This window comes from Zea mays, chromosome 5 (assembly GCF_902167145.1).
Source record: "Zea mays cultivar B73 chromosome 5, Zm-B73-REFERENCE-NAM-5.0, whole genome shotgun sequence".
NCBI classification, from domain to species: Eukaryota; Viridiplantae; Streptophyta; class Magnoliopsida; order Poales; family Poaceae; genus Zea; species Zea mays.
In genome coordinates, this window is record NC_050100.1 from 190,596,526 (window position 1) to 190,610,061 (window position 13,536).

The window sequence follows — 13,536 nt, forward strand, 5'->3', positions numbered from 1 at the left end:
TGGAGGCGCCAGATCTGCGCTGCCATCCACACATTGTACCAAACACAAGCAAGCAAATTGCAAGCGCACAGCGCTATCAGAAAACGCCCCCGGCCCAGCAGCGTCTCAGGCACGGCAGGAGCCCCGAACTGCCTGAAACTTGGAAGCAACAGCAGTTTATACCAGCGGCGCGAACCACGCATGTTCTGGCAGCCTGGTGCCCGACATACAATGTACTACTGTGACCGGTGCTCTGTATTGGCGCCTGGGAATGGGATGCCGAAGGTCAGGGGGCCATGGCGCAGAGTAGGCATCGTCAGTCAGTACGCATGTTCTGTAATTTTATTCAGTTCCATGATTCCACCCATCATAAAGCACGAGCATCAAGGAGAATTTCAGGAATTGTCAAATTATTAGTCTCGGTTCACAAGCCCATACCATGTAGCATAACATTATTACCATAGCTTATAGATAAGAGACATACAGAAATCTGTGACCATAGCTGGAGAGTTCAGCTTTTTATTTTATTATTATTATGTCGATCTAATATGAAGGAAATCCTACTCCTGAGATGCCACCTCGGAGAGCCGGAGCTTATAGCGGTCCAGAACAGATTTCAGGCTTTTCTTCTCCCTGCCATAGACTCCAGCGTGCCTCACACCGTAGATGGTGGCCTCAACTTCCATCAGCATCTCCAGCACAGCTTCCACGCTGATACGTTGGCTTCCATCAGGCAGTCTCACGACTGGGACGCTCTTGGTGCACGGGCATATGGAGACAGGTTGAACAGGCTTCAAGAATGCTGGATCCAGAATGCCCTGTACAGTGGTACAAATCAGTAAGCTGGTCACCAACACAATGTTAATATTGTTGTTCGGCTGAAAATATATGGGTCCATTTTTAACAACGATGTCAGCAGGAGAGATCCTATCGTTTTCTCTTTATTGAAAATATACACAAACAGAAGTTACATGTACATGTAAATAGCTGCATGTCCCTACAATGGTTGCCAATAATAGGCAGGTTAAGTCCAACATCTAAGTCAGGTGCTATCTTCTTTTGCTCTAAACTGTGACCTTGGTTTTCTACTGAACCTGGTCCATTCATGCATTTTTCCCCTCTGTAAACGATTTCCATTCGTCAATGCAAATTGGTACTATCCCGCATCGAAAAAAAAGATCAAGCATGGCCAAGGACCTACACTTATTGCGACTGGTGTTTATATCATATCATAATCGTGACCCTTACAATCGAGTGAGTTCACCATAACTCTGCTGAATAAGCTAGTAACATGAACCATCTTCCTAGAATGCAACAAGTGAAACACTATAAATTATTTTAATATAGTAACCGTTTCGATTAAAAAGAATACTCAAGTCATAAATTTTCTTTCTATTGATGTCAGACCAGCTTTACAGGTTTACAAATGCAAGCTAAGCCAAGAACAACAGCAATTTTACTGAATGCAATATTAAATCCACCAGAAATTCTAAAACCTTGATCTTGTCTACTCATTTTCATTTGTTTTCTTGATCCACCACTAATTCCTGAACTCCATTGATTATCTTCAAAATACGGGGGTTGCATGCAAGATAAATTTGGAGAAAGCGCTGATCTAAATTCCTTATGCATACATACAGGCACAATTGAGAATTTTTATACTGGTTTTCAATAAAATAAAATAAAAAACTGTAGTAAACAAAAGATGAAAGTTTTACCTGAAGTCGATTGAGAACCCTACTATACTTCCCAAAAAGCAAAGGTTTCTTTGCCGAAGGAAGCACTTCAAGCATTCTAGAAATGCACCAAACACCAAAGCTAATAAGGAGAGTAGGTAGCCACATACATCCATCTCCACAACCAAGGGTTGAGGTGCACAGGTTGAATATTTTACCATCGGGACCAACTACTGCATTCGGACAGAATACCCCGCTTGGATGTATATCTCCAAATATCACCATTTCAGCAGCCAAGCCCACTAGCTTCTCGTCATACCCGCCTCTATTCTGAAACAGCCAATCAGCTTTCTCAATTTCCGATATATTCAGAATACAAACCCGAAAAGAATTCAAGAGTAGCCCTTTCAATTCATTGTAGGAGAAATAAACATTTGTCTTGGAAGCCTGATGAGCTACTTGCTGTGATGGACATTTTTGAACCAAAACTTCCATTTTGTTCAACTCCTCCAATGGACTTCCCATGCCAATGGATTGAGCAACCATGTCCAAGTTTTTGTATATGGGAACTTCATATTGTACTTCATTGTCCATAGGAAAATATGATACCTTCTCATCCTTCAACAGACTAGGATCCTCCGTGAGGAATGTGTCCATGATGCGCCTTCTGAATGCCACAACAGCAGGCAATGTGCAATTTCCATGTTCAGGGCACATGTTATTAATGATTCTAAACAAAGGTGGTAGCCCCATGTTACCTAAATTTAGCTTCAAAGGATCACATAGTCCCCCAGGTAGTACATCAAAATAGCACGGGCAGCTTTTGATCTCCTCAACATCCAGCCCAATAAGAAGGTCCAACCTTATGGCATTTCCTTTTTCTGTCAAATTACCATGCAGGTCAAACAAATTCCCCCAGAAGTCATCAAGAATGTCAGCAAACTGGTGGTGTGAAGGAAAAACCACTTGAACTTTCGATTTCATGCTACTAGCATATTCATTACAAAATCTCACTGTGTTGTTTATCTCATTACATCTTATGGATATCAATTCGGCAACTTGTTGACTTAAGGCAGCAGAAACATCATCCCTTACAACTTCTCCATTAGCAAAACCTTCAACAGCAAGATAATCTATCATGTCAAGCATATTCTTGACTGAATGGAACTTAGGAGTTGAAACTTGTCTATAAGGAAGAATGGGATTCCTTGCAATACATCCATGCTTAGAGAGGAAAAGTGAATCATGGAACGACAATGAATCAGTAGTGTCAACATGTAAGGCCTCAGAAACTGGAGTTTCTTTACCAACAGTTTGACCCAAATGATCCTTGGATGTCTTGGACAAGGGTGTCTCTCCGATGTCAAATGTTTCATCCTGCTGATCGAAGACCATGACTTGCTTTTGTAAGGTAGTTTCACATTCAGAGTCCATAACTGGGTCACGCCCAATTCCTGTTGTTTTGGTAGTATCCTCTAACTCTCCAAGTAAATGATCTGTTAGGGGGTTCCTTTTGTTCCCAACTTTGTAACCATGACCACTCTCCAACAAGACCTGTGAACATATTTTCTGATCTACTGAAGTTCTTGCAGACCACAATATCTTGAATGACAAATATATTGAAAAGTCAAAGCACAGCAGAACAAACAACATAAGAAATGTGTCAGGGAGTCTCATGAGCTCAGCAAACTTGTAGTCCCTCTTAGTTACTAGTGTCCCAATGATTGTAGCATTCATGGCAGCTGATATAGCCATGGTAGTCAAGATAAGGATCCTCATAAACAAGAAACATTTTGAGGTGCCCATGAGAGACAACAAGGACAGGGCACAAAGTTCTCAATACCGCAGACAGGCTGGAATCACAATGTTGGAATTGTTTTGTATGAGGATGTGTAGATCTCCTCAGAGCCTATGCGGTACAGAAATCACAATGTTGGAATTGTTTTGTAAGTTTAGAACTATGAACCAGCGGGTGCTACCTTGGTGATAGGCCAAGATAAAGTTGGTCCTAAGTACCGCAGACAGGCTGGAATGGAGAAAGCCACACTGGTCAATATATCTGCAAAGTAGCAAATAAACACAAGTTATTTCATAAAATTGTACTGGAACCAAACATGTTGCATCTCAAAACACAGTATGACTGTAGTGGTATTAAAAACTCAACCCTGGAGAATAGCCTCCCCAAGGCATTATGATTAATATGAACCCTCAACCATAGGCCCAAGAAAAACCTTGAACTAAGGCTTCACCCTATAGGGCCAGAATTTGGCTGACTACGACATTCTAAGCTAGTCACCACTGCAAATACATTTTTTAGGAGGGCCCAATGTTAGGGTTGATCTCGTTTCGAGATTATAGGGGCTAACGATCCATGTTGCCCTGATCGAGGACAACATTCTTAATACCCTTTGGCCTGGTCTCAGGGTGCTCGAGCTTATAAGAAGGGGGTTACGCCTCCTAACAGTTAGTGAGTGAGAGAAAAACTTCGTGGTTAGAAACCCTAAGCACCCACAGATCTGTGGGAGCTCGAAGCACCGTGAAGACCTACGTCAACCATCAGTCTTCTCGTGCTGGCGCTCCTTATCTCCTTTGTGTAAGAAAGGTTGTCGCCTGTTGCCATCGGCAACAACCCCAACGTTCTCAGCCATGTCTGCATCGCCTACTTCTACGACCAAGAACGTGCTCATGCCCACACATGAGCAAGATGTCATTATTAAGTTGCATGCACCAACCAGTTCAACTCAAAAGCTTTAGCTCGTAAGAAGAGGTGTACAATTCACTTATATTTCAACACTCTCCCTCATGTTGAGCCTCTCTTGAGTCTTAGACGTGGATTCGAGCGCGCAACAATTATTTTATTTTAATTGCTCTAACTAGGATTCAAACTTGAGATTTCTAGCTCCGATACCATATTAAGTTGCATGCAAACCAATTCAACCCAAAAGTTTATATTATATTTCAACGATCATCACCATCAACTAAGCCTGCTCCAGCCAAAGGTATTGAGAACTTAAACTTAAGTTTATTCAGTTGATCTAGTGGTTAGCAGAGTTAGAAGTTATTCTAAGGCCATTCAGTCCTATCAATGGTATCAGAGTCAGCATTAGTCTCTAACCCTAACTCTAGAGTCTAGATTGAGACCAGGAAAATAAAAACAAGGAAAACCTTAACCCGCCACTGCAGTCACCACAGCTGATCCTGAACCTTAGGTCGGTGATGGCGAGCGTGCATCTTACGCAAGGCCGACAAGCCACCGGAGGCAGGGAAGAAGAAGAAAGAAAAGGGATCACGAGCACTAGTGTGGATCCAAAGAGAACAGAAAGAAAAAAGGTGTTAGGGTTTTCGAGAAATCTTTAACCCTAACCCTAGCATGTATCCTCACCAAAACCAAGGGTAGAAGGACCTACCGTCGTTTCTAGCAATAACGACCAAAAGATAGAGGTGTCGTCAATGCTCGGACCCAGCCTCACCGGTTTGCGCTTACATACAAAGAACATTGCCCAACTGTGGGGCCGCTCGACGATGGCGTGCTTGCCCTTTTGGGGAGTGCGCACGCTAGCGAGTACCTCCATGGTGGGGCGGCCACCAAGCCACCAACACTCAGATTCACCGGAGTGGTAGAAGGGTGGTGGGGAAAGAAGAGAGAGGAAGGAGCACGTCGGTGGCGAACCCATTAGACAACAGTACACTCGCCAATGGGAGACAGAGAAGAACAAAGGGAGAAAGAAGAGTGGCACATGACACAGGCATGGATGCCCTTGGGTTCATCTTGGCCTATTTTTTGTTTTTGTGTATCCTCGCGACGAACGACGACTGTCGGATCTAACCGATGACCAGGATTGAAGGCGAGGGTGCATCGCACATAGGCGAGCAGACTGCTTCTAAGACCTAGGCCCAAGTTGTGGCCCGGCCGCGAGAGTGCACCGCGCCGCTCAAATGGGTCAAGTGGGTCTAGTTGGGCCACTTCCGGTCGAAGAAGGAAAGTCAAAGAAGTCTTTTTCACCCCTCGTAGAGTAATAGAAATAAGATGGGTTTTAAGATATTATTTTTAAGTAAATTCCAGTGCAGCTAGATGCTAGAATTTTCAAGAGACAATCATAAAAGGCAATAATTGATTTATTCAGTTTCCTTTAGAATTTCTACATTTTCATTCTATTTTATTTTATACATGCCTTTTTAAAGATCTTAAGCCCTAGAAAATTAGGTTAATTTTTGGAAGAAAAGTTTAAGCACAGAGTAACATAGAGGTTTGAAAATAGAGTTATTTCATGTTTCTGCTACTAAGTTTATTATTCTCCTGACAAACTGAAACCAACATGGATATTTAACTAGAGAATAATGAGAATAATAAGCTATTAAGCCCCTTCTCTTGGCTAATTAGAAAGTTTCTTGAGATTGTTAAGAGTGGTAATTTTATCTTCTGATCAATGTTAGTGATAATATTTTCCATGGTAATCAAGTTCCTTTGGGCTATAAGCCATTTCAAAGAGAAATGGAATAAGATTGAGACAGGCTTAATCATATTTAAACCTTTGGGTTTATTTTTAAATGGTCTTTCATGTACTAAAGCAAATTCTATACACATGAGTGATCACCACGAGTTACGATATATTCTTTTATGATAAAGATCAAGTTTAAGTATTTTGTATAAATTGATGAAAATATTTAGTTATTTACTTTCTGACAAAAGTTGATTATAAATATTAGTTTTTGATATAAGCTATTTTTGTTCTATTCTATTTGTACCCAACGGTAATATATAATAGAACAATCTTCACAACTAGATAAAAGGGATAATGTCTTAGCCAAATGTAATTTTGGGAGTAGTTCACGGAGAACAAAATGAGAAATATATGGAATGCTGAGTTGATGCTAAAGAGGCACAAAGTTTGGGCATAAGATGGAAAATTAAGTAAGCCATAAATGACTTTTAAGTAAGTCATTAAGAAAAGAGGTTCCTTGAACTAATTTTTAAGTGCACTCTTGAAAACTAAGTTTGAGCCACACATAAGATCAAAATCCCTCTAGGGAATAAGTTATATATGAGAAACTTAAGAAAAGTAAGAAAAGCACCAAGTTTTCTTAAGATAAGTATGTCTTTGGTATACTCTCGTTATTAAGTTAATGGTGACCATGTGATGATATAAGGGTTCACTGTTATGAGTATAATTTATGCTTGAGATCTAACAAATTTTGTGAATAAGATTTGTCGAGGAAATGACCCCCGGTCCTTGGGACCCATCGATCAGCGAGCACACTAGGGGAAGCACCCCTAGCCGCTAGGGCCCGCTGGTCAGCTAGGAGAGGTAGATATGTCAAACCGATCGAACCCTGCGGCACCGAACCTAGGGTCAGGCGTGGCGAAACCTGACAGAGGAAGACAGGTGTGTCGTAAGGGAACCACTCAAGTACAACCCGCGCCCAGCCCCAAACTGACATAAATAGTCGATCACATTTAACCACGCCTCGCGCCGAGCAACATCATGAATAATAAATATTCCTAAAGTGAAGTAACATAAATGGAATGTCCATCATGAGATTTCTGTTGAAACATGATTTTTACAACTTAGTTCATATTTCAAGGGGGAGAGTTAAATCCCATTGAGATGGCCATTCTATTTCTGCTAGTGAAACTCTTATGTGTAAGATTAAGAATTCTAGACTGATGGTAAGATGATGTCATACAGTTGACACAAAACTCATGATAAAATTTTCTAAAGGAGCCAAAACAGTGGGCCGTCATGGGTCAACATGGATATAGGTGGCTCCAAGGGAAAGAGTTAGAGAGATGCAAAGTTTTCCAAAGGAGCCAACATAATGGGTTGTCAAGGAAAAGAGTCAGAGAGATGCAAAGTTGTCCAAATAAGTGCATCGAAGATTGATGTCATAAGTGACGCACCTAAGTATATCCTATACTTTTAAGAGTTATGAAACCGGGAATTTGACAAACATAGTCCAAGATTGGACTTCTGAAAAACAATTGATGTTTTGTTTGGTTGGCTTATGATGGAGGCTAGGACCAGATGGCACCGAATAGAGGGTGGTCATGAGTTTGCACTGGTTTGTAAGCGATGTCGTTGTGAATTATTACATTCTGGCTCAACCAAACAACAACCAACGGGATATACTAACGTTGTAAATCAATCTCGTGCCATGAAGACCAAACCAAACACTTCACGAGTGATTTTGAGTTGCATATAATATGCAAATGGATTAAATGCTTACTTGAAAAAGAAGTTAGTTAACCACTAAGTTGTGCGTAGAGGGCAATTCTAAATCGCGTAAGATTGAAAGGAAAATGTGCCCTTGGGCCATTTCTAGTTGTTTTGGTGATTAACTGACCAACACACCACTTTGAACTAACCTTCTTCACATGAGCATAAGCATAGGTTTAGATCAAGCAAATTGGAGATGAGAAATCCAAATGAGTTGGATTGGAAGACCAAAAAGTGCAACTTTGGGTAGAACTACAAAAATAGGAGGTTTAAGTATTAAAATAACTTACACTTACATTACACTATGGTTCTTGCACTTTTGTCTGGCTACTAACTCTTTTGTGCAAGAAAAGTGGCATTTGGACTTAGTTTGCACATATGGAAAATCTTTTTGAAAAGAAATGAAAAGGTATGGTTCTCTCGCTTAGTCAATTGTTTTGTTGTTAATTATGTTTGTCTAAGTGCTAGGGATCATCTCAAATAGAGTAAAAAAGAAGTAAAGGAGTTTGGCTCAAAAGAACCAAACTTGGGCTAGATTGGGCGTCACCAGATAGTGTGGTGCTGGCCTGGTTAATTGACCACTCTTGGGTTTTGGCTGGGCTCGCTGGCTAAAAATCACTGGATAGTCCGATGTGCATCAGACATGCCCGGTGTGCCAGGCGGGCAATGGCTCTCTAGGCGGCGCAACGGTCGGCTCGCTAGCCACATCAGCGCGCCAACTGGCGGGAGGGGTCATCGGATAGTCGAGTGCCAACCCGAAAATGAAGGTGGCCAATCAAATGATTCTGTTACCATTGTAGACAAGGATGTCTAGTGTGCACGGGACTATCTGGTGCACGAGCGGACAGAAGGCAGTCTTTAGTTTCCTAAGGAAGAAGCAACGACTCCTTGGCCCCTTGTGGCTATAAAAGAGGCCCCTAGGCGCCTCTATCAGTGCATCAAGCATTCTAAGTGCACACTACAACTCTGAGACTCCACGACCATGTTGTTCTGTGATTTAAGGGAGGTTTGAGGCATATCTGAGTCCTCACTCTGTCATTTTGTTGTTGCGCTCTTTTCTTTGCTTTCGTGTGTGTTGTTCCTGCATTGTGCACTTGTGTGTGTGTGTGTGTGTTCTCCCTCCCTCCCTTACTCTAACTTTGATTTGTGTAAGGCTGTGAGAGTCTCCAAACTTGTGGAGATTCCTCACAAACGAGTTTGATATAAGGAAGAATAATGTGGCACTCAAGTTTGATCTTTAGATCACTTGAGAATGATTGAGTGCAATCCTTGACCGAAGGAGGTCACCACAACGTGGAGTAGACTTTGGCCAAACTGCGGGGAAAAATCGTCATATCTCTTTTCCACTTTTCTTTACTTTGATTTTTGTCTTCCTTTGAGCTTACACTTCACTTATATATTGCTCCTAGTTTAATCATGTCTCAAGAGAGAATCTAGTAAAGAGTCTTTATTTCTATCCTCTTCTCATCCAAACTTGGTTTAAATTACTCTAACTCATATTATAGACCAAGTTTGTGTTGTTTTGAGCAAGTTTTGCAATATCACTTATTCACCCCTCCCTCTAGGTGCTCCCAAAGATCGTCCATGTAAGGGGAGCAGTTTTATGGAATAGTTCCAACTCCATTAAGGCGTCTTCATTGATACAAACTAATCCATGGCATGTTACAATCCATATCAATTTAATTTGATACTAGATTGAGATAAAAACTAAAGAGCGTGCATTGTGATTTGAGAGAAAAATTTAGCTAGAATTTTGTGTTTAAGAATAAGAAAACTATTCTTCAGAGTAATAAACTCATCATGGGGTTCGCTAAAAGTGCAATGTATTCAAGTAACATGTTAGCGGTATTGCCAAACCACTAAGGTCGTGAAAGATTGAATCAAGAATCAAACAAAAATATAAGTGGTGCTCAATGAGTGCTAAATGTTAAGATAAAAGAAAGAAGTGTAGGCTTACCTTTTAGATGTCAGCATTAGGTATGGAAGAAGTCTAATGTTTAGAAAGAAATGGGATCTCAAATCATGAACCTTGATTCATGCCTGTTTTATTTTAGTTATTGTGCACACAAGAATACATAAAAACAAGCTGCATAACTGGGCCACAATAATAAAGGCCATGTTTTATAAGATTAAAAGAGTATCATTTCGAGATGGAGTTGTCTACAAAGTCATTGGGCTCGAGAGCACTTAATATGCTATTTGAACTTCTGACTTGGTGTATATTTTCATTAAGAGATGGTTTAAGATAGTATGCATTCTCCCTTAGTAGTATGAATAAGAGATATACTAAGACATAATGATTTCTCTACTATATAAAATGCCAGTTTCCATGGTTTTCACCATCATCATGCTCCCCCACATTTAAATGGTAAAAAAATAAAATTATGCACAAATAGGGATTTGATCCATGGTTGTTGGCTCCAAACCCACATTCACACTCATCTAGCCAACAAAACACATATGTCTTTGTGGTTTATACTCTATACTTATAAATAGAAATTGTAGCAATGTATGGGCACTTCGCTAGTACTATAGATGTTGTTGTTCAGTGGTGATTGTTAAACACGGTAACACTTTGTCTTGGTGTATTGTTCTATTGAAAACTAATACTTGTAAGTTGAGGCATCTCAATCGAGGGGGGGGGGGACATTAGCGTTGATCTCGTCTGGTCAAAGGTTGACCGAGATTTTAGGGGTCTAATGGCCCAGGTGGACCTGGTTGGGGGCAATAGTGTTAATACCATTTGGCCTGGTCCTAGGGTGCTTAGGCTTATAAGAAGGGGCTTACGCCTCCTAACAATTTGCAAGTGGGAGAAAAACATTGTGATTAGAAACTCTAAGCACCCACTGATTAGGCGGTGGGGAGCTCGAGGCACCATGAAGACCTACGCCTACTAAAGCCATCTCGTGCTAGTGCTCCTTCTCTCCTCTATGCAGGAAAGGTCGTCACCTATCGCCATTGGAAATGACCATGACGTTCTCAGCCATCTCGAGATCGCCTACTTATACGGCCAAGAACGAGCTCATGCCCCATGCATGAGTAAGATGTCGTCACCGTCAACTATGTCTACTCCAACCGAAGGTACTGAGAACTTAAACTTAAGTTTATTCAGTTGGACTAGTGGTTAGCAAAGTTAGAAGTGATTCTAAGGTCATTCAGTCCTATCACCCAAAGCCCCAAACCAACAAGCACCGCAGGCCAACACCTAGACATTGTTTCTTAGGTTGCCAATAAGGGGAGTTATTTTATTGCCATAACCGGTCTCTCCCTCAACTAGGGAGTTTATCACTACACTATCTACAAGAGGCATTGTAGTAGTATTTACATAATCTCAGTCATAAAGCTAGAGCATATATAACCCTAAAGAACAATATTGTTGGCAAGTGAACATTAATTATGATATACATGCCACTCATCATGTTCTAGTAAGCATATATACATCTAATTCAGTTGGTAGTTTAAGATCTCAACTTTCTCACACCCGCAAACTAAAGAACAATACATGTCTCCACCTACCCCCTAATGAACCGACTGTCATGGCCTCGATGCTTAAGTACATCATCCTCACCAGCAATAAGGGGTACTCGAAACATCTTGTCGCTAACCCTCACACTCAAATTTCTGACACTAGCAAACTAAAGAACAATACATCTCTCCACCTACCACCCTAATGAGCTGACCGCCATGCCCCCCAACGCATAAGGAAGCATCCTCACTAGTAACAAGGGGTACTAGCAACATCTTGCTGCTAACCCTCACACTAACTTTGGCTACAACCTCCAAAATTCTCCCATAACACCACATACTGAAGAGCAATACATGTCCCCCTACCCCATCCAACACACACTTGTAACGACCGTCATCACCCTCAACTCCTAAGGACATCATCCTCACCGGCAACAAGGGGGTACTTGCGATATCTTCGCCCTAACCCTCACATCAGCTTTAGTTACAACCTCTGAAATTCTTCCCAAACAAACTAGCCTCATGACAATTGTCCAAGAAATTTAGATCAGATCAGATCTAAGAACTCCCAAAAAATTGGTAGCTTTTTACACAGACGCCGTGAAAAATAGATCTTGTATTCGATTGGAATCAATAGGGATGCAAGCTATTATGTACAAATCAAATATGGGAAGAAGTTTACATACCAAATCCAGAACATTCTTGGGATTCGACTAAAGGAGTGTAGGAAGCTCCTCGATTCCGATCCCCTTTTCTTCGATAGTATATAAGGTAGTATGCCACAGCGGTGGTCGGTGGGTATAAATGGGGAATTGTCCTATATGGTAAACCTTTCCGTTGCATATAAATCCGTCGGAAACCACCATAATTTTTTTGCAAAAAACCCCAAGAATATACAAAAATATTATGTAAGTAACATACATATAAAAGTTGAATTTATGATCCCAAATGAAAATGAGCTCAAAACATATTTTCCGCATACCATATAACTCTTAGCAAAATGAATGCAAATAAATCAAAATGAATGATACTGCAATTTTAGAGAACTATCCAACTTTTTCTTCGAAAATACTGTTGGATATGAATACCATTTGATCAAAAACAAAAATTAGATGGTATAAATTCAACTTAGATGCAAGGTTGAGCCAAAACTAACATTGGGGAAGTAGTAAAGGAGGGGATTAAAGCAATGGAATTTATCCCAAGATAATTGATGTTAGCAAAAAAAACTGCATGAAGATTAGTAATCCATGTGCCAAAACTATGGTCTATGATATTGATATTTCATTTTTACTATTATTTTCTACTAGAAAAACAAAAACTATTTAAAAATTCCATATGTAATTATCTTTTTTAGCTCATGTTAGTATTCATCTTTAGCCTAGCTAAGCTTGCTTGGGACAAAAGGCTTTGTTGTTGATGTTGTCATCGTCGTCTTGAATATGAATATCATAGGAAAGTGAGTCGAATGCACACTCGATCAAATCTATATATAGTCAATTTTATGCACAACTAAAAAAACTATTTAATAAGTGGCACAAAACATTATCATGCAAGTGTAGATTTGTTAACAAAGTTTTAGATTTTGGATCTATATGTTTAAAATTGTGGCATTTTTTCCTTCTTTTAACAAGGATGTACAGTAAACACTTTCTAAATCAAGGGTACATGATATTAGAACCAAAAGAAGAATGTTCCAGGATACAAAACAACAAAGCATTTTGTTCCCAACCAAATTGAGGTAGGCTAGAGTTGAAACCCAAGAAAAGCTATAGAACATCCCAGAAGGCAAATTATCGACCCATCTAACAACTGTATTTTTTGTCAGCTTGTCAGATTCAAACGGGTCAAAAAGATAGTAAATAAAAGATATAGCCCCACAAAAATGAAGAGTTGGTTTTTCTCTAGTATTGGTTGGTAGCTAAGAAAGTACTATATGTATAAGTCGTTAAGAAGGCAGTGTGTTAAACAAAGCTCCATGGTATTACACATTACAACAATACACAGATCATGGTATTACACATTACAACAATATACAGATTAGGGTATCACACAGTGGCCGACTGAAAGTCGCCTAGAGGGGGTGAATAGGCGGAATCTAAAATTTATAAACTTAAGCACACACTACAAGACGGGGTTAGCGTTAGAATTAAAGTCGAATACGAAAGAGAGGGGAAAACAAATCAACTAAGAAATAAAGC

The 13,536-nt window shown here is 40.3% G+C and overlaps 1 protein-coding gene across 2 annotated transcripts; it reads right to left on the reverse strand.

Moving 5' to 3' along the window:
* Positions 1 to 362: 362 nt before the first annotated feature.
* Positions 363 to 12,154, reverse strand: LOC100381700 (uncharacterized). 2 transcript variants are annotated; one of them, XM_008645730.4, is made up of 4 exons: positions 12,022 to 12,154; positions 3,635 to 3,714; positions 1,698 to 3,564; positions 363 to 797 (listed from the first exon to the last, which is right to left on the reverse strand). In XM_008645730.4, exons 3-4 carry the CDS (start codon positions 3,459 to 3,461, stop codon positions 540 to 542), a joined length of 2,022 nt encoding a protein of 673 aa, XP_008643952.1. In that variant the 5' UTR covers positions 3,462 to 3,564; positions 3,635 to 3,714; positions 12,022 to 12,154; the 3' UTR covers positions 363 to 539. The 2 variants fall into 2 exon arrangements, with proteins under 2 accessions (XP_008643952.1, NP_001167981.1); NM_001174510.1 differs by having other exon boundaries at positions 376 to 797; positions 1,698 to 3,714; positions 12,022 to 12,116.
* Positions 12,155 to 13,536: the final 1,382 nt, after the last annotated feature.

Excerpts from the sequence above, each read along its gene's own strand:
- LOC100381700 (XM_008645730.4), bottom strand. The coding sequence starts at position 3,461 with ATGGGCACCTCAAAATGTTTCTTGTTTATGAGGATCCTTATCTTGACT. Across the intron at positions 798-1,697 it reads GGGTTCTCAATCGACTTCAG|GGCATTCTGGATCCAGCATT; the intron begins GTAAAACTTTCA and ends ACCACTGTACAG.